Consider the following 21,973-nt stretch of genomic DNA (forward strand, 5'->3'; position numbering starts at 1 on the left):
GGTATTTTCTGCGATCTATTTAATGCATTTGACTTTGAATCACAATATTCTCCTACATAAATTGACGTTTTATGGGACTGATCTTACAGGCGACCAGTGGACAATGTCTTAGCAAACCAAAAGAGTGAAGGAAGTTGTATTTAGTAATTCAGCCAGTGTCGTCGGGGTACATCACGCAGTGTGGGGACAAATTACGTATGGGGTTTCCCAAGGCTCGACGTTAGAGCCACTATTGTTACTTACATATGTAAACGATCTGCCGTCTGATATACAACAAACACAATTACTTATTTTTGCAGATGACACTAGTATTGTAATCAGTACAAGCAGACATACGAAAAATAGTAAACACTGTTCTTAATAGTATCACTGACTGTTTTCCTGCGAATGGTCTCAGATTCAATTAAAAAAAAAAAAAAAAGCAACGCATTCAGTTCTTCACATGTAGGGGTCCTACACCAATGATAAGTGTGACACATGGTGAGGAAATAATGAATAGGGAGGAAACTTCAAAATCTTAGGTGTTCGCATTGATGAAAATTTAAAATGGAGAGAGCACATAACAACTTAGTCCAGTCACATTGCAAACCTTGCCACGGCTTGAATTACAAATCAACAATTTGACATATTTTCATTCAATAGTGTCATATGGAATAATGTTCTGGGATAACTCATCTTTAAGAAAGAAGAGCTTCATTGTTCAAAAACGTGCTGTTAGAGTAGTATATGGTGCGCACTGATGATCATCTTATAGAGATCTGTTTAAAGAGTTGGGCATTCTGACTACTGTTTCACAGTATATTTTAATGGTTGACAGTAAGCGCTTCAGAGTATAGTTCTGTAACTGAATTAATTGGTCAGAGCCGCCATTTCCCATTCCTGTCCTATAAACGGCCACACTGCATCTACTTTACCACAAAGGAAAAATTTCATTAGGCAACTAATTCTTAAGTTGTGCTGAAGATTGACTGTGACAAATGGTATTCTGTAAAGCGAGGGGAATAGTCTTTGAAAGAAGGGAAAGAAGTAAAATTAATTTCCTGTTGATGTTGAAGTCATTAGAGACGAAGCTCAAGCTCCTTTTACCAATGATGGGTTAGGAAACCGACCGTGACTTGTTCTAATTGAGTATTTGAGAATTCGACTGAACTGAACTAGGGATACCGTGGAAAACTTGAAATCGGACGATGGGTTTGACTTTAGAAGAGATATCAGGATAATGTAAGCTTTGAAGCAGTGAATAGTATGTTCTCTTAGAGTTACGACGTGTGAGGAGAAATTCGCAGGTTTGAGGTCGAATCGCGCCAGGATATACAGTTTTAACTCGTAACGAAGTTCCTGTTTGTGTCACTAACCCCTTCCTTTACCACAGTAATCCTTACACATGCCGCAAGAAGTGCTTGATGACTCCTCGAGCTGAATTTGAACTAAGTACCATCATTAACTCTTCTGCGCTGCTTGTCAGTTCTGACTGCTACAGTTTGAATTTCCCTCGTTTTGTATATAATACTTGGGAAGGCAGGGGAACCAGATCTGTCATTGACTATATAATAACAGATCAGGAATTCAGGAAGGCTGTGAGGGACACACGTGTATGCAGGGGATTCTTTGATGACACTGATCATTATTTAATCTGCAGTGAAATTGGGATTGTGAGGCCGAAAGTGCAGGAGGTCAGGTCCATATGTAGGAGGATAAGAGTGGAGAAACTTCAGGATAAGGAAATCAGGCACAAGTACATAACAGCGTTCTCAGAAAGGTACCATGTAGTTGAATGTAGTCAATTACAGTCATTGGAAAAGGAATGGACAAGGTACAGGGACACAGTACTAGAAGTGGCTAAAGAATGTCTTGGAACAGTAGTGTGTAAAAGTAGGATGAAGCAAACAGCTTGGTGAAATGATACAGTCAAGGCAGCCTGTAAAAGGAAAAAGAAGGCGTATCAAAAATGGCTACATACCAGAACCCAGGTAGACAGAGAAAGTTATGTTGAAGAAAGAAACAAAGCCAAACAGATAATTGCAGCATCCAAGAAGAAATCGTGGAAAGACTTTGGAAACAGGTTGGAGACTATGGGTCAAGCTGCTGGAAAACCATTCTGGAGTGTAGTTAGCAGTCTTCGAAAGGGAGGTAAGAAGGAAATGACAAGCATTTTGGACGGGTCAGGAAAACTGCTTGCCTTGGGCAGATGGAGGGAATATTTTGAAGAGTTACTCAATGTAGGTGAAAATGCGATCAGTAATGATTCAGATTTCGAGGTAGAATGGGATAGGAATGACGATGGAAATAGGATCACATTTGAGGAAGTGGAAAAAATGGTCAATAGATTGCAGTGCAATAAAGCGGCTGGGGTGGATGAAATTAAGTCGGAACTCATCAAATACAGTGGAATGTCAGGTCTTAAATGGCTACACAGGATAATTGAAATGGCCTGGGAGTCGGGACAGGTTCCATCAGACTGGACAAAAGCAGTAATCACACCAATCTTTAAACATGGAAACAGAAAAGATTGTAACAACTACAGAGATATCTCTTTAACCAGCGTTGTGGGTAAAATCTTCTTAGGTATTGTTGAAAGGAAAGTGCGAGTATTAGTTGAGGACCAATTGGATGAAAATCAGTGTGGGTTTAGGCCTCTTAGAGGTTGTCAGGACCAGATCTTTAGCTTACGGCAAATAATGGAGAAGTGTTATTAGTGGAACAGGGAATTGTATCTATGCTTTATAGATCTAGAAAAGGCATATGACCGGGTTCCTAGGAGGAAGTTATTGTCTGTTCTACAAGATTATGGAATACGAGGCAAACTTTTGCAAGCAATTAAAGGTCTTTACATGGATACTCAGGCAGCAGTTAGAGTTGACGGTAAATTGAGTTCATGGTTCAGAGTAGTTTCAGGGGTAAGACAAGGCTGCAACCTGTCTCCACTGTTGTTCATATTATTTATGGATCATATGTTGAAAACAATAGACTGGCTGTGTGAGATTAAGATATGTGAACACAAAATAAGCAGTCTTGCATATGCGGATGACTTAGTTGTGATGGCAGATTCGATTGAAAGTTTGCAAAGTAATATTTCAGAGCTAGATCAGAAATGTAAGGACTATGGTATGAAGATTAGCATCTCCAAAACGAAAGTAATAGCAGTGGGAAAGAAATATAAACGGATTGAGTGCCAAATAGGAGGAACAAAGTTAGAACAGGTGGACGGTTTCAAGTACTTAGGATGCATATTCTCACAGGATGGCAACATAGTGAAAGAACTGGAAGCGAGGTGTAGCAAAGCTAATGCAGTGAGCGGTCAGCTACGATCTACTCTCTTCTGCAAGAAGGAAGTCAGTACCAAGACTAAGTTATCTGTGCACCGTTCGATCTTTCGACCAACTTTGTTGTATGGGAGCGAAAGCTGGGTGGATTCAGGTTACCTTATCAACAAGATTGAGGTTACGGATATGAAAGTAGTTAGGATGATTGCAGGTACTAGTAGATGGGAACAATGGCAGGAGGGCGTCCACAATGAGGAAATCAAAGAAAAACTGGGAATGAACTCTATAGATGTAGCAGTCAGGGCGAACAGGCTTAGATGGTGGGGTCATGTTACACGCATGGTAGAAGCAAGGTTACCCAAGAGACTCATGGATTCAGCAGTAGAGGGTAGGAGGAGTCGGGGCAGACCGAGGAGAAGGTACCTGGATTCGGTGAAGAATGATTTTGAAGTAATAGGTTTAACATCAGAAGAGGCACCAATGTTAGCACTGAATAGGGGACAAGGGAGGAACTGTATAAGGGGGGCTATGCTCCAGACTGATCGCTGAAAGGCATAATCATTCTTAAATGATGATGATGATGATGTTGATGATGATGATTGTATATAATAAATAACCACATTATATAGGGATATAGATTGCTGCTTCTCAGAGAACCGGTATCTCTAAGACTCTCCACACACATATTTGATGACGAATGCTGGACCTTCTCTTCCGAGATTGACGCAGAGCTGTTGAACTAAACGCTTGCTTAATCTGTCAGAGTGTCGATGTGTTTGCTAAAAGTGTTCGTATTTCCCACAGCTTCTCCGCCAGTTACTCTGTCGACATACTTAGCATACCGCCGACGACCATTTTGTCAACTGGCGATAGACTGTGTATACACTGTAGTAACTGTAAGTTTTCAGAAACAGTGGAAGCAAATACAACTTGCCTTGTCGGTAACTTTAACAGAAGAGATAAGGCTGCGTCAGATGACGTCAAAATTTTCACGCATAACGTTAGTCCTCCTCGGTTGCTTCCTCGTGCCTTCCTTGTCTCTCGCACCTCTATCTCCTTCTTACAAGGCGTGTATTACATTTTATCTTATTAATATCCTTTTGTACAGGCAATGGAACGAATTAATTTGTAATTAAGATACGCATTCTGAATAGAATTAAACCAGTATAAATAAATTTAATACTCTACGCAACACGTACATGTAAATTAACGTAAAAATATTTTCACTGGCGTACAACTTGGTAAGAATCTCTCTGAGCCAAGAGACGAACAATAATTGTAGCGTATTTGATTAGCGTTGTAGATAGTGGACAAGGCGTAAAATTCAAACGCCGAGTTCTATATGAAAATGCACAACATAAGACCGAAGTAACTGGAAGTATGCAACGTCAGTAATAAAATGTATGCTTTTTATTAGATAATCTGCAAAAATTTGAAGTGTCACAGATTTGAGTTTCGAACATTTTTGAAATTTTTATGTTCCCTGAGAGCAATGCTGGTGATCAAGGAGTCTAAACTGTCACCCTATAACGAAACAAAGCTTCCGCTAGGGGTGAGGATTAGTGAGTGTTAAAATTTAGTATGCCTGAACAAATGGCCACAGACGTAGGCTGTGAAAACGTATTTGTGAGTAGTAGGATTTTTTTAACAGTTCACCGTCCTGGCATTGAAATGCTGTTACTTGAAACAACAGCGACAGTCCTTGTTCAAATGGTTTTCTCCATTTGGAGAGATAATTAGGGAGGTCACTACATTGTCTCCGTCCGTAAGAAGACGTCCGGTTAAGGATAGTGCGCTGACAGCGGACATCTAGCCAGAGCTGCTTCTGGTAACGTGAACTCTACCACGGCTGTTGGGGACTTCTGTTCGGTATTTTGTATTGGCACTAGTTAAGGCATCGAAATACTGAATCGAAAGCCAAACCAAAGCACAGGCATCACACAATCAAAATGGGGCCGCACTAAAGCGCTGAATAACATTAAGTCCAGCCATCTGCCTTGCTCCCCACATGAGTTCCATTAGCTTTATTAATTATATAGTTTTTTCGTGTTTCTCAGTAGCGTTTTTAACGTGTATATTCCACCGTCGCTATAAGTCAGTGAAGAGACCAACAGGTATGACGGCGACCTGGACTTGGTCATTTGGTTCCGCTGAGAATACTAGGTGCTTGGTAAATGTAATTACTGTAGAGTTTCTATCTGAAGTGCTTAGTTTATTTATCTCCGAGTAAGTGTGTGTAAACGAATAGTAACCGTATTGTAGAAACTTTGCGTTTATATTTAAGGCGTCGTGTTATGTCCAGCGTGAATATGTTAACAAGCAGTAGGGACATAATCGAATCCTTCGAGAGAAATCCGATCGTTCACTTAGTATGCTTAATTATATTGCAATTTTTATAATCCATAATTTGACACAGAGTGCACCAGCTTTTTGAAAAATCTATTGTAATCTGGTGCATCCGCAGTTTTTTGTCTAATAGAGATGGGTATAGTAATATACCTTATCATATACGTTATTCGGTGAACACGTGCTCAATATAACCATTTGCACTGACTGGAAATTGGATATCGATAATCAAATATAAGGTAATGTCTGTGCTGTAGCCTTTCGTAAAGCGAAAACCGTCCAGAGACTAAGGTTGTGCTTTTTATACCACCACTTCAAACTACGCTTTATTATCTTTTCCATAACCTTTAGGACGTAGCTTGGCATCGTTATGAATCTGTAACTAAGCGAACGACTCGTGATATCTTGCAGTCCGGCATGTCAGTTCTGGTTTCTCATAGTTTGTTGGAAAAACTGCAATGGTTTTTGCGTCTTTGTACAGGCAGTTGTGTTGACATGGAGTACAGTAAGTGTATTTTCCAGATCTGGGGCCTAACTCTAACCCCACAGCAGTTCCTGGACGTTTTCCTACAGTGGAAGGCCATTTTATGGGCAGGTAGGCGCCAGCCAGAACTGAACGTCCCGGCAGATATTTCGGAGTGTTTATAGTTAGAGCAGGGATAGTGTGGCTGCCATCGAACGCTCGGCACAGGATTTTCATGCTATGCCATATGATTGTCCAAAGAATGTACTTACTTAAGGCACCACAGGATTCGAGCGGTACCTCACACTTTCTCTGCTTGAACAGACTCTTAGTTTTCGTCTGCAACCGATTCAAGTTAACGTAATTTGCCTTCTATACATCTTTAGTGTCTGTTTTCGTTCCGTCACTATTACTGTACATTGTCGGTACGCTATTCCATGAAGCTGTAGTTTTCGGATTGAATGGACTAATTTGCTGAGATGAAGCTACTGCTGTTTAGTTTATAGATCACCCGACAGTCAAATCGTTTGAGGCAAAGATCGATCCTCGGATTTAATATCGATCGCTGGAAAGTCCAATAATGACTTTCCGCAGAGAACTCTGACGACACTGTAGCGATTTGTAACGAAAATTTGAAGGAATATTTCACAGAAGCTATACAAATCAGGGTGAGGTGTAAGGATGTGATCGTAGGCCTCTGGATTTCAGAAGCCTGTATTCCATACTTGCTTGCTTAGCAAAGTAATTAAGACTTCATGGAAGTTCAGGAGTTCAGTCTGCGTGCTATTTACGTAACGTGTAGGAAGGTCGCTGACAGCTGCCGCCGGAGTCTACGTAACAACAGTGTTGCAAAGAGACTGCTTATACGCCGACAACACAAGAGACACTTAACGCTCTCGCGATAACGTGCTACTTTTCCTCATAACAAAATGCTTGTTATATTTCTGTGTACGGGTGTGGAACTGCATTTAATAAATAAAAGAAAATCTTCCACAAACTTCCACAACACGGCAGTTTACTAAGACCCGTGCACACCTTGTAAGATTATTCGAAGTGTCTCATGTTGACATCATAATAAATTTTCTTCAGTTTGACGCAAGTATCCTCTATTCACGTCCAAGCACGTGCACTTCTTTCTTGTCTTCTCCTTCTTTGTCCATCCTCAGTTACTCTTCTCTCGCTACATGTCGTCCATTGTTTCCAATTTGAGTTATGCTATCTTTCTTTTGCCCCGCTGCTGCTCGCTGGAGCCTTACCGAGAGGCACAGCAGTTAAACCTCTCAACTCGGTTTAGGTTGATTACGTGTAAAGTGGTCAAAGGAGTCCGCTCCCGGCCATTTCAGATTCCTTCCATATTTTGTGTGCAAGTTTGCTAAACTGTCAACTTACAAATTTCAAAGTAACATCCCGTTAAGTGAAGGGAGAAAAAACATCGCGGCGACATTTCAGAAATGTCGAGCAGGTCTGAAGTGACATATTTCAGTAAATACTTGCGGCAAAGCTGCAAAACTTGCCAAGAAAGTTGAACAGTTTGCAGTGTGTGGGTAAAAATCCTACACCGAGATCGCTAAAACTCCTTTATTTATTACTAGTTCCAGTTCATTGACGAGCCGTCGTCAGACCTAAACATGGTCGTCATGGTTAGATAATATACATCATGTAACCATGACGACATAATTTAGACCTGAAGATGGCTCGTTAATGAGCTGAAACTAGCAATCAATAAAGGAGTTTTAGCGATCTTAACCTAGGATTTTCATCCTCACATTTTAATGTAACAGATCGCCTGTCTCCCGATTTGACAAGGTAAAACAACAACGTGAGAATTTGCATTTCGCACATTCTGTTCGTTTTATGTCACTTTATTCGGCATTTTTGCTCCGGTAGCATTCCACGTCGTCAATAAATTTTGTGGTTCAGAATGAGATTTTCACTCTGCAGCGGAGTGTGCGCTGATATGAAACTTCCTGGTAGATTAAAACAGTGTGCCGGACCGAGACTCGAACTCGGGACCTTTTCTGAGTTCGAGTCTCGGTCCGGCATACAGTTTTAATCTGCCAGGAAGTTTTAAATTTTGTGGTTACAAAATTTTCACACATTTAAGTACCTTTGTCTCTTCCCATATTTATAAGTATATTTATAAGTACTTCAGGAAGCCCTCATTCTCTGTCTTTGTTATTTAGTTGCTTGTTTACAACACCTGATTGGTTCAAATGGCTCTGAACACTATGCGACTTAACTTCTGAGGTCATCAGTTGCCTAGGACTTAGAACTAATTAAACCTAACTAATCTAAGAACATCACACACATCCATGCCCGAGATAGGATTCGAACCTGCGACCGTAGCGGTCGCTCGGTTCCAGACTGCAGCGCCTAGAACCGCATAGCCACACCGGCCGGCTACAACACCTGAAAATTTTATCACTTTTGGATGCATAGTGTATGAGATGTATGGGACTTTCAGTGAAAATAAATGTGGCACAGAAAATCCCTTGCATGTCAAAAGGGCACCTGATCCCAATTTGCGGTAACCATCGTTTGAAAATGTGAAATTTTCGCGATTGCATTTCTTTCTGATCCTCTACATTTATCCAGTAAAGTTCCGCATGCAAATCATTACTCTGGAGCATCATATTCTGAGATGACACTATTTGTTGGAAAACAGTAGTAAATACATGCACAAATTCTGTATGTATTGAATGAAAAATGGAGGATTATTCTGCAATTTTCAACTTTCGCGAACTGCCACACAAAACAGAAAAGTAAACGACAGTCAAAATTTTATATATACAGGAGAGTTTGCTTACTGTTTCTTTTGAAACTGTGATGGATTCAGCAAGTGAAGAAGACTTCTCAAAGTGTGCTTTAGGTAATCTGGATACTTCAAATTTTCATTTTCTGACCTATAATTCCAGAAAGGGGGTTGCAAAATGTTGTAGACTTGTTCTTGAGGTATTCTTCCTAAGGTTCAGTAAGGCACTTGCAATTTGTCTACATCATAGAGCCACTTTGGTGATAAAATCTGAATTTCTACAAAAATCGTGTTATAATGCATTTTGACAGAAGTATCATCACATTCAAAAGAATTTAGTCGAAATAATGAAACGCTGGAAAATCAGTTTGAAATAGTTCAGCAAGATTGGTTAGGTCGGGCAAAAGCTGTATTGAAACCGTCAAGTGGAACGCCGTAATAAATTCTTGATCTGACGAGGAAGTGCCTGAAAAACTGAACAGCAGTTTGAGTTCTATTGGAGGTCCCCTGTTAAAATTCAGTGTGCCAGTAAACGTAATTTAAAAACATGCAAAACGTAAAGTTAATCAGGCTCAGAGCTTAATAAGCAGTCAAGTGGCGAATGCTACTCGCTCGATCGTAGTGAGTCACAACAGCCAGCAGTTTGTGGTGAACGGCAGTAAGTGGACAGCTCTGATTATACTCAGCTATGATCAGACATGCAAGAAAAATGTGCACTTGCATTCATTCTCCATCTTCTTAGACCCACTAAATTATGCTGAGATTTTTTTAATATAGCATCTCCTTGGCGCCATTGTGAGAATTTGAATTTTCTCAGCGTTAGCAAAATTGTCTATTTTTTTTCCTTTACAGTCTGATAACAGTTATGCATAATAAGAGCAATTCGTTCACTCTTATTTATTTGAACTTTCTCTAATTTTAGCTTCGTGGTCGCATGTTGGAGAAAGTGTAGTTATTCACCTGATTCAAGCTGGTTCATTACGAACTTCGCCGCTCCCACAATACAAGGTACAGTAGTTTATTCTGTTATGTCCAATAAATAATAAACAGTTTACTATATTAATTATATTTTGGAGACGGTACGAAATGTGTTTGTCTTTCGTGTTTGTTTCGTGTACCACAGGGAGCCTAGACATCGGTGGAGTGGTTTTCTGACGCTGTTGGTCGTGACTTTTAGATACCGGGCGAACTTGCAGCAGACTGGACAGCTATGTATCGCAAGAAGATGCTTCCAACTGCGTCTAGAGATCGTTGCTTATTGTGATAAAAGCACAAATAAATGAATAAGTTTTGCATCGTATACAGTTGTATCGGTTTCCTGTTGATGCTTGCGTCAGTTCTGTTTCATGGCCATAACTGAATTCACACACATGTAATGAATTAATTTGAGATATTGCTATACGTGGTGTATATTGTTATCTATGGACAGTAAATGAACGGGAAGTTATTTGTGAAGAAAAACATTTGTCGTGTTAATGCTATTTCCATGAAAGTGGATAGCATACTGAACATTTATTAACATACTGCTGTAGTAAGTAACTACATGAGAAGTGATTAATTAAAATAGAGAAATGTCTGAATATTGAGATATACGAGAATGCAAGTCAGAAAATATCTATGAATATCGCATATTACGTCTGAAGGCCATCACGTCAATCAGTAAATGTTTGACTGAGGGAAGGAAAGCCATTACTATTTTAAAGCAAAAAAGTCACCTATTAATACGAAGACAATATTTTCAAATTATAGCAAATTATAACAATATTGGGTCTACGCACAGTCTAACATAACAGTCGCGACACTCCATTACTTTTTTGTTACCCATAGCGATAACAACGTGCCAAGCGGGCAGCAGCCTACTCTTCTGAATGCGATACCGTATACGTGCCAATGTTGTCGTTTATACTGATTTTTAATATAGTTTTTACAGTAGGGAGCATATGTAGTGCCTTAAAAATCGACAAGAACTAAAAACTGACATCAAATTTCTCTTTCTTTAGTTTCCTAAGGACTGTTGGAGATTATGAAGCTGTACATTACACAGCAGTTTATTTACGATTCTCTTGTAACGTGCAGATATTTACTGGAGAATATCATTTTCCTTTAAGAACAAAAAATTGCTAGTAAGCGCCGCAAGCGCTGATATTTTGCAGGAAGACGTCTTACATCTATCCGACAACATGAAGTTTTTTTTCGCTACACTTCCAAATAAATCATTGAACTTGGAAAATTGGAAGCTCTTAGGGAATGTAATAGCCACATTATTTAATGTACCAAATAAGCCACTACAGCTTTAGCTTAAGGGAAAACCACACAGATGTGACAATAAAACACCAAAAGCAATAAAACTGTTTCCCAATGCAGAAGAAACCAGTTCTAGAATTGCTGCTGTGTCCGAGCCACAAACGGCAAAAATCTTCAACTCATTCGCAAAACTAATTACATTTACAAACATATTCGTGTACTAGAAAGTCGAGTAAAGTGTTAGAATGTGCGAATCATTAGAGTCCATATAAAACTGTTACGTGTCAAGATAATTACCGATCCTAATAAGAGCAAAGAAAAACAGAAATTTATGCTTCTGATGCATGAACTATGTATTTATATTCTCTTTCTTTCTACGGAGTAAGCTGCAATTATACACATATTCGAAAGTACACTCCTGGAAATGGAAAAAAGAACACATTGACACCGGTGTGTCAGACCCACCATACTTGTTCCGGACACTGCGAGAGGGCTGTACAAGCAATGATCACACGCACGGCACAGCGGACACACCAGGAACCGCGGTGTTGGCCGTCGAATGGCGCTAGCTGCGCAGCATTTGTGCACCGCCGCCGTCAGTGTCAGCCAGTTTGCCGTGGCATACGGAGCTCCATCGCAGTCTTTAACACTGGTAGCATGCCGCGACAGCGTGCACGTGAACCGTATGTGCAGTTGACGGACTTTGAGCGAGGGCGTATAGTGGGCATGCGGGAGGCCGGGTGGACGTACCGCCGAATTGCTCAACACGTGGGGCGTGAGGTCTCCACAGTACATCGATGTTGTCGCCAGTGGTCGGCGGAAGGTACACGTGCCCGTCGATCTGGGACCGGACCGCAGCGACGCACGGATGCACGCCAAGACCGTAGGATCCTACGCAGTGCCGTAGGGGACCGCACCGCCACTTCCCAGCAAATTAGGGACACTGTTGCTCCTGGGGTATCGGCGAGGACCATTCGCAACCGTCTCCATGAAGCTGGGCTACGGTCCCGCACACCGTTAGGCCGTCTTCCGCTCACGCCCCAACATCGTGCAGCCCGCCTCCAGTGGTGTCGCGACAGGCGTGAATGGAGGGACGAATGGAGACGTGTCGTCTTCAGCGATGAGAGTCGCTTCTGCCTTGGTGCCAATGATGGTCGTATGCGTGTTTGGCGCCGTGCAGGTGAGCGCCACAATCAGGACTGCATACGACCGAGGCACACAGGGCCAACACCCGGCATCGTGGTGTGGGGAGCGATCTCCTACACTGGCCGTACACCACTGGTGATCGTCGAGGGGACACTGAATAGTGCACGGTACATCCAAACCGTCATCGAACCCATCGTTCTACCATTCCTAGACCGGCAAAGGAACTTGCTGTTCCAACAGGACAATGCACGTCCGCATGTATCCCGTGCCACCCAACGTGCTCTAGAAGGTGTAAGTCAACTACCCTGGCCAGCAAGATCTCCGGATCTGTCCCCCATTGAGCATGTTTGGGACTGGATGAAGCGTCGTCTCAGGCGGTCTGCACGTCCAGCACGAACGCTGGTCCAACTGAGGCGCCAGGTGGAAATGGCATGGCAAGCCGTTCCACAGGACTACATCCAGCATCTCTACGATCGTCTCCATGGGAGAATAGCAGCCTGCATTGCTGCGAAAGGTGGATATACACTGTACTAGTGCCGACATTGTGCATGCTCTGTTGCCTGTGTCTATGTGCCTGTGGTTCTGTCAGTGTGATCATGTGATGTATCTGACCCCAGGAATGTGTCAATAAAGTTTCCCCTTCCTGGGACAATGAATTCACGGTGTTCTTATTTCAATTTCCAGGAGTGTATTTATTCACGAAGTAGTTTTTGCTTATGTCACTAATGTTACTAATTCTTGGAATTCAAAAATGTAATAAATATTTCCAATCTTGATTCCACAAGAGACGGATGTGCATAGCGACTGCAGATAAATTGAGGAAAAACAGGAACGCAGCAATCAGTCCCAATCCCACTGGCTTTTATTAGCCTTGCACATCTAGATTTCTGCTATAAATAGCCGCCTTCAGTGTTACAATACAAGGAAGTTGCAGAATTAGAACTGATTTCCTTAAAACAATAAGTAAAACACCATGATATGCAACAGCATTAATCGACATACCATTTGAGTGAGCTACCATGCGACTAACTCGCAGTAGTTCATGCCACCAATGAGTATGTTGGTGTACAGGCAGAAGGAAACAGAGGTGACTGTTTACAATGAGCACAACACCTTCAGTTTGCGTCATGTAGTATAAGCTACACCCTCTATATTATAAAAATAAATAACCCAGTTTCATTCCAATACTGCATTAAAACGCTTTTTTATAAATAAACTCAGCAAGTATATTTGCTTAACATCTTTAAAATGCATCAATAAAAGCCAATTTACAATGTATTTGTTCATTTACTAGTGGTGAAGCAATACACCACGTCCTATGCAGAAGATCATTACTGTAATATAACAATTCTGTATAGGACAGTTGTATGACCTTTCGCTTAAGATTGTATACTTTAAAGGTGATATCCAAACATACTTGCTAATTTTATTAAATCGTTATACTGAAATGAATCTAGGTTAGTTATTTTTGTAATATAGAGGCTGTTACTTACTCTACATGATGCAAATGGAGGCTGCTGTGCTTGTAAATAACAACAAAAAATGGCTCTGACCACTATGGGACTTAACTTCTGAGGTCATCGGTCCCCTAGAACTTAGAACTACTTAAACCTAACTAACCTAAGGACATCACACACATCCAGGCCAGAGGCAGGATTCGAACCTGCGACCGTAGCGGTCGCGCGGCTCCAGACTGTAGCGCCTAGAACCGCTCGGCCACTCCGGCCGGCTGTAAACAACAACCTTAGTTTACTTCTGCCTATAAGACAGTAAAGTCCTGTGGTGACATGTACTGCTGCGAGTTTGGTAACTCTCTCATATGGTATGTTGACTAGAATGAATCACAGCTATTGGATAATGCGATATTTCAGTTATTGTTTTATGTAAATCAATTCGGATTCTGTAATTTTCTTGTACTTTACCGCTGAAGATAGCCATCGTGGGATTACATTTCAGCAAGATAGGGCCCGTTCACACACTGCGAGAGTTTCTACTGCTTGTCTTCGTGCTTGCCAAATCCTACCTCGGTTAGCAATTTCGCCGGGTCTCTCCCCAACTGAGAGCGACGAGATGACAGAGAGTCGTTTACCTTAGATCAGTCGCAGTCATCCTGGTCGCTCTCGCTCACTAGTGGCCGTTCCAGCCGCGCGGGATTAGCCGAGCGGTCTATCGCGCTGCAGTCATGGACTGTGCGGCTGATCCCGGCGGAGGTTCGAGTCCTCACTCGGGCATGGTTGTGTGTGTTTGTCCTTAGGATAATTTATGTTAAGTAGTGCGTAAGCTTATGGACTGATGACCTTAGCAGTTAAGTCCCATAAGATTTCACACACACTTGAATTTTTTTTTTTTTTTTTTTGGCGTTCCAGCTTTCGTGGTGGGCGGTAGGAGTTTTGAAAACAATTTCATTGGATTTTCCTAAGGTTTTCACAAAGTTTTGCTAGGTAATTATTATAATACATTTTAAGTTGCCGTAACTCTCCTTTATATATTTTATAAAGTTACTTTCCTATTCTACAAATTACCATTACTTTGGAACAGGTAAGCAGCTAGGAAATTTTTTTACTGCAAATATACAAAAGTGGACGATAGGTAAAAAAGGTTGACTACCCCTGCATTACATGATCAGCAGACTAGTCCAAATACTACCTCCACACTGTCTGAAAAATAAATGCAGGCGATAATGCTTATCACGAGTCACTTGTCGGATGGGACATCCTCGGTGCTATTCGAGAGTTGGCGGTACTCAGAAGCTGACAATCAGGCTGTGTAGAATGTCCAGGATTAAATTCCATGCGACACCGTTGTTGGCAGTCCGTGAGCTAGATCCGTACGTTAAGCTCGTTAAGTTCATCTTCTCACTTCCTTTTATTCCATACTCATCTACAGTACAAAAACACTCATACGTCACCCACACTTTACAAATATCCATTAGCACTTCACTGACAGATCATAGGAAACCAAAAGCAAACTGCCTCCACTAGTAGACTGTCCAAGACAATGCGACATTCCAGTCTTGTATCCAACATATCAAGGAAACACCAATTTAGTACTGGATGAAAGTGTTGCGGGTAAAAATTGTAGAGGGAGAGCAAGAGATGATTACAGTAAGTAGGTTCAAATGAGTGTAGTTTGCAGTAGTTGTTCGCATATGAAGAGACTTGCAGACGGTAGAGTACCGTGAATAGCTGCATCAAGCCAGTCTTCGGACTGAAGGCAAAAACAATAGCAGCAACAATAACAATAACAACAACATCTAGCAATAAGTGAAAAGTGTGGTAACATGTTCAGCGATAGATGTTAAGCAATGTCTGCTTTGTGATAACTACAGAAGTTAGTGATCGCAGAGATATTTGAGGTACCTACCTCCTCCGCAGAGAGGGCCATTGCCGCTGGCAGCGTCGGAACTGGTGTTGTACTTGTCAATCCAGTCCCCGCCAGATGTGGTGCTTGCATATTGTCAGCTTTAGTCATCTGGATCCCTGTCGTAGAAACTGTCGTAGGAACTGTAGAACTGACTTGTTTCGGGGGGAGAATAGTTACAGTCTTTGGTATGGACGTCTTGTCAACGCTGTCCCTGCCTAGGCTACCAGGGCTTTCATGCCAGGTACTTGTTTTGGGGGGAGGTGGACTTGCCCCTCCTGTCACCATCGACTGTGGTGCTTGCGTATTGTCAGCTCTAGCCATCTGGTGCGCTGTCGCAGAAACTGTCGTAGGACCTGTAGAACTGCCTTGTTTCTGAGGGAGACTGGGTAGGGTCTTTGGAACTGTAGTCTTGTCAACACCGTCGCTGTCTAGGACACCAGGGCTGTCATGCCAGCTACTTGTTTTGGGGGGATAGGGAGTTGTGTCGTTGCCCATACTGTGTTCTTTTGGCAGATCACTAAATTCTGCAGCCACCGTGCCTGTATCATTAACAATGTCATTGGTGACTGGAGCACGCGTACTGACAGTCCAGCTACTAACACGATAGATGCTATCAAGAGTGTTATAATCCTCTGAAGTCTTGAATGGAGTGGCGCTAGGACTGGGGACTTCCGTCGAATTGAGTATCGTAAAGCTGGTACCAGTGACACTGTGTGTCACGTCCACAGCGCTGATGAAACTAGACATGTTGGCGTCCACGTTCTTAGGTATGATGGGGGTCGAAATATTGAACTGGACGGTATACTTAGTCTCGATGTCGATGCCACTGGTACTGGTGTTGTTGGGAACGTACAGCTCTGTCGTATTGACACTTGGGGTGGTGAACAGTCGGGGACCATGAGTGCTGATGTCCCCAGTGACGAGGCTGTCAGTGTAGTTTGCCGTCGGGACGCCGAGGGCGCTGACGCCGTCGCTCCCGCAGTAGCTGGCGGCAGACGGGCCTCCGGTCTGCTGCCGCGCGCGGCTGCGTGCCATGCCCACGATGGCGATGTTGATGTTGATGCGCAGCATGTAGTTGATGGCGAAGCCGCAGAAGGTGAGGTACCACAGCACATCGCGGGCCGACAGCCACCCTGAAACAGGAACATCTATGTTACCAGACGGCTAACGCTGTTCGTGATTCTTGTTGCACAGTCCCAGTTGCAGGTTACCTATCTAGCGGCTTCCAAGGGCAACACAAGTTTGACTTTCTGTATGATTATTAACCGAATTTAAAAATTTAAAGTACTATCGTAATCTAATGATTAGGAGGAATAATCTTATGTTAAACGATAAGCACAGTTAGACAAATACACTCCGAGCCAAAAAAACGGCGCACCGCGGAGTTATGCAAATTGGTCACAAACTGCTATTCATAGTCGGCCGCTGTGGCGGAGCAGCTCTAGGCGCTTCAGTCCGGGACCGCGCGACTGCTACGATCGCAGATTCGAATCCTGCCTCGGGCATGGTTGTGTGTGATGTCCTTAGGTTAGTTAGGTTTAAGTAGTTCTAAGTTCTAGGGGACTGATGACCTCAGATGTTAAGTCCCATAATGCTCACAGCCATTTGAACCATTTTTTGCTATTCATACATGAAAATTCAAAATTTTAAACTTTGGCGGCGGATGGATGAATGTGTGACGCTGCAGCACAATTGCTCCTTGCAGCTGGCAAGGATAGTAAACAGGGGACATATCCAGAATGAGATTTTCACTCTGCAGTGGAGTGTGCGCTGATATGAAACTTCCTGACAGATTAAAACTGTTTGCTGGACCGAGACTCGAACTCGGGAACTTTGCCTCTCGCGGGAAAGTGCTCTACCAACTGAGCTACCCAAGCACGACTCACGACCGCTCCTCACAGCTTCAATTCTGCCAGTACCTCGTCTCCTACCTTCCAAACTTCACATATATCGTCACCAGGGTATAAAGTATTCGCGAATTTCATTTTGTGCACTTAGTTGGACAGTATCTACGCCTCGCACACAGGCGCCTGAACAATATATGCAGATGTCAACATTTGGAAGAGGACGTGTAGTTGAGCTAACAGCGCCCCTTGCGCCAACTACCATTGACCTCTGGACAACATCAAGCCCGTTTGCAGTGGTGTCGCGCACATTCGACCTGGAATCTCATTAACTGGAGTAGAATTGTCTTCAATGATGAGTCTCGCTTCGAAGTGAGCCCCGTTGACCACCGAAGACGCCCCAGACAGCTGTGGGATACCAAACTGACTCTCGCCCGCCATATGGTGTTGAAGTCGTTTAGTAAATTTCGTGCTTTAGTTTTCAACTGACGTTTATTATTCTTTCTAGTGAAATATTTCAGTAAAATTTTCATTCAGTGTTTTAACTTCGCTCAGTGTTACAGTGGCCGTTTTCATTTTTTGGTTTTAGCTAATAATTGTGTGAAGTTTTGCTGGTATTGGTATTGGCTGTGTTGTAGTAGTATTAATACAAGTAGCTGCTTTCTTAGTAGGCAGAGAATTTCGAGACCATTATTGTTAGTGCTTAAATAGTTCTTCTGGTGTAACTGAACTTTGGTAACGTAGACGTATAGTTTTTTTTTCAGTAACTGTAAAATTTTACCATGAGTGAGAAGTGTAGGCTCTGTCGTAGGTTTGTCAGTAGTGGATTAAGGTGTGGGATTTTTCAAAGTATTTTCATTGGGGGGAATGCAGTGGGGAAGCCAGTGGTCATTTTAGGGAGATCCTCTCCTGGGAATGTAGAATCTGTAGTAGAAACAAGTTATTAGAGGAGCGGGGGCGTAAGATCTGTGCCCTTCAGGGGCCGTTACAATGCGCAAAGGAGGAACTAGATAGGTTGAGGAGGGTGAAGGGTGGTGGGGAATGGGAACTGGCAGTTGGCAAGAAGGTATCTAGGAAGAGGAGGTATTCAGACAGTTTTACTTTGTATACATGCAATAGATACGACCAACTGTCAGAGTCGAGTGGAGAGGAGCCTCGTGTAGCTGTAGACGTAGGGAACCTGCAGCAGTCCTCAGTAGTTAGGAGGCCTAGGTTAGTTGCAAACTCTAGCAGTAAGAAGGTTCTGCTGCTAGGTAGTTCCCACGGTAGAGGTGTGGGCCAGCAGTTGCAGGAAGTGCTGGGGAGTGAGTACCAGGTCACCAGCATTGTGAAGCCTAGTGCAGGGTTGGCTCAGGTGACTGAAAGCATAGAGAGTTATGTAAGAATTTTACGAAGGAGGCTCAGGTAGTGATAGTGGGTGGAGCAGGGAACAGTCTCGATAGGGACGGGGAATATGATGTCAGTAGTTACTTGGTTAAGATAGCTACTCAAACTGGTGGCACTAATGTGCATTTTGTGCAAATGTTTCAGCGTCATGATCGGCCTCACCTTAATGCGGCTGTTAGACGCGTTAACGTGGGGCTGGGGAGGGCACTGATGGCGGAGGGCATGGATCACATCTCAGTGGTGCCAGTTGGGTCTATCAGTAGATGGGGTTTCACTAGGCATGGCCTGCACCTCAATAGGTATGGGAAGGGGAGGCTGGCTAAGCTTATAGGTGACAGTGTAGTGGGTGGTGGTGGTAGTGGTGTCACTCATGGAAAAACTCCTGTAGTAGTTGGTGTTAGAGCTGCACCTTTTTTAGATTGAAGTCAGCTGATAGGTATACCTGCTCAAAGGACGTCCCTCTACCTAGGGGGTCACATTCAGAGGCTGTAATGTTTCCAAGTAGAGAAGGAATTAGCATATTTCATCAAAATGTAAGAGGTATTAGAGATAAAGTTAGTGAACTGCTAATAAATGTTAACTCTGAAATGATTGGTATATCAGAGCACCACTTAAATAATTTGATAATTCAGAGGCTTCCTTTACCAGGCTACAGATTAGCTGGCTGTTTCTCAAGGAGTTCCTTGTGGGGTGGGGGAGTGGCTCTGTACGTAAAAAACAGTATTTCATTTGAGTCCATAGACGTATCGCGACACTGCACTGAACAGATATTTGAAAGTTGTGCAGCATTAGTTGAATTTAGTGAAACTAAACTTGTGATTGTTGTTGTTTATAGGTCCCCTAACTCTGACTTCAGAGCATTTTTGCTTAAGCCAGAGAGGGTTCTTAATTCACTTTGTAGGAAGTACCAGAAAGTAGTTATATGTGGTGACTTCAATATTAATTTTGTATATGACTGTGCAAGAAAAATGTTGTTGGTAGATCTCCTAAATTCATATGATCTGATGCAAACTGTGTTTTTTCCAACTAGGGTGCAGGGGAATAATAGCACAGTCATAGACAATATTCTTATTCATTCTTAATTGCTTGATGGGTGTTCTGTTAGTAAAAGAGTGAATGACCTTTCAGACCATGATGCACAAATTTTAACAATAAAAGGCTTTTGTACTCAAACCAATATCATATTAAATACAAACTATGTAGGAAAGTTAATCCAACAGCAAGAGAGAGTTTTTTAAAACTTGTCAAGGAACAAGAGTGGCAAGATGTTTGTAGTGCCGATAATATATATGATAAATACAATGCTTTCCATAACACATTTCTCATGCTCTTTGAGAGTTGCTTTCCATTAGAACATTCTAAACGGGGTGCTAGCAGCAATGGACAGCCTGGGTGGCTGAGTAGTGGGATAAGAATATCATGAAGAACAAAGCGGGAATTATATCAAAATGCTAGAAGTAGTCGCAATCAAGCTACAGTAGCCCATTATAAACAGTATTGTAAGGTGCTTAAAAAGGTTATTAGCAAGGCAAAGAGTATGTGGTATGCAAATAGGATAGTTAATTCACAGGGTAAAATTACAACCATATGGTCAGTTGTGAAGGAAGTATCTGGTCAGCAGAACAAGGTCGATGATATAAAGTCAGTTTGCAGTAATAATATTTCTGTTACTGATAAATCAGATATATGTATAGTATTTAACAATCATTTTCTGAGCATTGCTGGTGAATTAAATAAAAATTTAGTTTCTACAGGAAATCATATAAATTTCTTAGCAAATGCCTTTTCGAGATTGATGTCTGAAATACTCCCCTGTGATACAGAAAAAAGGGAGATTGAGTCAATAATTAAATCACTGAAGACTAAGGACTCTCATGGTTATGATGGAGTGTCTAGCAGAATATTAAAGTACTGTGCTGCACATGTTAGCACTGTATTTAGCCATATTTGTAATTTTTCCTTTAGGAATGGTCAGTTTCCTGAGCGATTAAAGTACTCAGTAGTAAGGCCGCTTTATAAAAAGGGAGAAAGGGATAATGTAGATAATTTTAGACCTATTTCTATGCCATCAATGTTTGCAGAAGTTATCGAAAATGCTGTGTATGTAAGGTTAATTGATCATTTTATATCACACGATTTGCTATCAAATGTACAGTTCGGCTTTAGAAGTCATTTATCAACTGAAAATGCTATATTCTCTGTTTTCTGTGAGGTACTGGATGGGCTAAACAAAAAGTTTCGAACGCTTGGCGTATTTTTTTTTATTTAACTAAGGCATTTGACTGTGTTGATCACAAAATATTGCTCAAGAAGTGGGACCATTACGGAATAAGGGGAGTAGCTCACAATTGGTTCACCTCTTACTTTAGCAACAGGCAGCAAAAGGTCATTATTCACAATGTTGATAACGGCTGTGATGTGGGATCTGAGTGGGGTACTGTCAAGTGGAGGGGTGCCCCAGGGATCAGTGTGGGGGCCACCCCTGTTCCTTATGTATATAATGATATGCCCTCTAGTATTATGGGTAACTCTAAAATATTTCTGTTTGCTGATGACACTAGCTTGGTAGTAAAGGATGTTGTGTGCAACATTGACTCGGTTTCAAATTGTGCAGTACATGACCTCAGTTCAGGGCTAGTAGAAAATAAACTAACGTTAAATCACAGTAAGACACAGTTTATACAGTTTCTGACAAATAATTCAAACAAGACCTGCCGTTTTAATCTCGCAGAACGGACATATGATTAGTGAAGCTGAACAGTTCAAATTTCTAGGTGTTCAGATAGATAGTAAGCTGTCGTGGAAGGCCCTCGTTCAGGATCTTGTTCAAAGACTTAATACTGCCATTTTTACTATTCGAACGGTATCAAAAGTGAGTGATACTTCGACACGTAAATTAGTCTACTTTGCTTATTTTCATTCACTTATGTCGTATGGTATTATACACTCCTGGAAATGGAAAAAAGAACACATTGACACCGGTGTGTCAGACCCACCATACTTGCTCCGGACACTGTGAGAGGGCTGTACAAGCAATGATCACACGCACGGCACAGCGGACACACCAGGAACCGCGGTGTTGGCCGTCGAATGGCGCTAGCTGCGCAGCATTTGTGCACCGCCGCCGTCAGTGTCAGCCAGTTTGCCGTGGCATACGGAGCTCCAT

At 42.2% G+C, this 21,973-nt stretch overlaps 1 protein-coding gene across 2 annotated transcripts in view; it reads right to left on the minus strand.

Moving 5' to 3' along the window:
* The window catches only part of LOC126162087 (uncharacterized), a 175,083-nt gene that overhangs the window by 112,600 nt on the left and 40,510 nt on the right, over positions 1 to 21,973 (minus strand). For both annotated transcript variants that reach the window (XM_049918360.1, XM_049918361.1), the window contains exon 2: positions 15,578 to 16,710. In XM_049918360.1, coding sequence (XP_049774317.1) covers positions 15,578 to 16,710 — 1,133 coding nt within the window. The remainder of the gene's footprint in view (positions 1 to 15,577; positions 16,711 to 21,973) is intronic.

The sequence above is a fragment of the Schistocerca cancellata genome, chromosome 2 (assembly GCF_023864275.1).
Source record: "Schistocerca cancellata isolate TAMUIC-IGC-003103 chromosome 2, iqSchCanc2.1, whole genome shotgun sequence".
Taxonomy (NCBI): domain Eukaryota; kingdom Metazoa; phylum Arthropoda; class Insecta; order Orthoptera; family Acrididae; genus Schistocerca; species Schistocerca cancellata.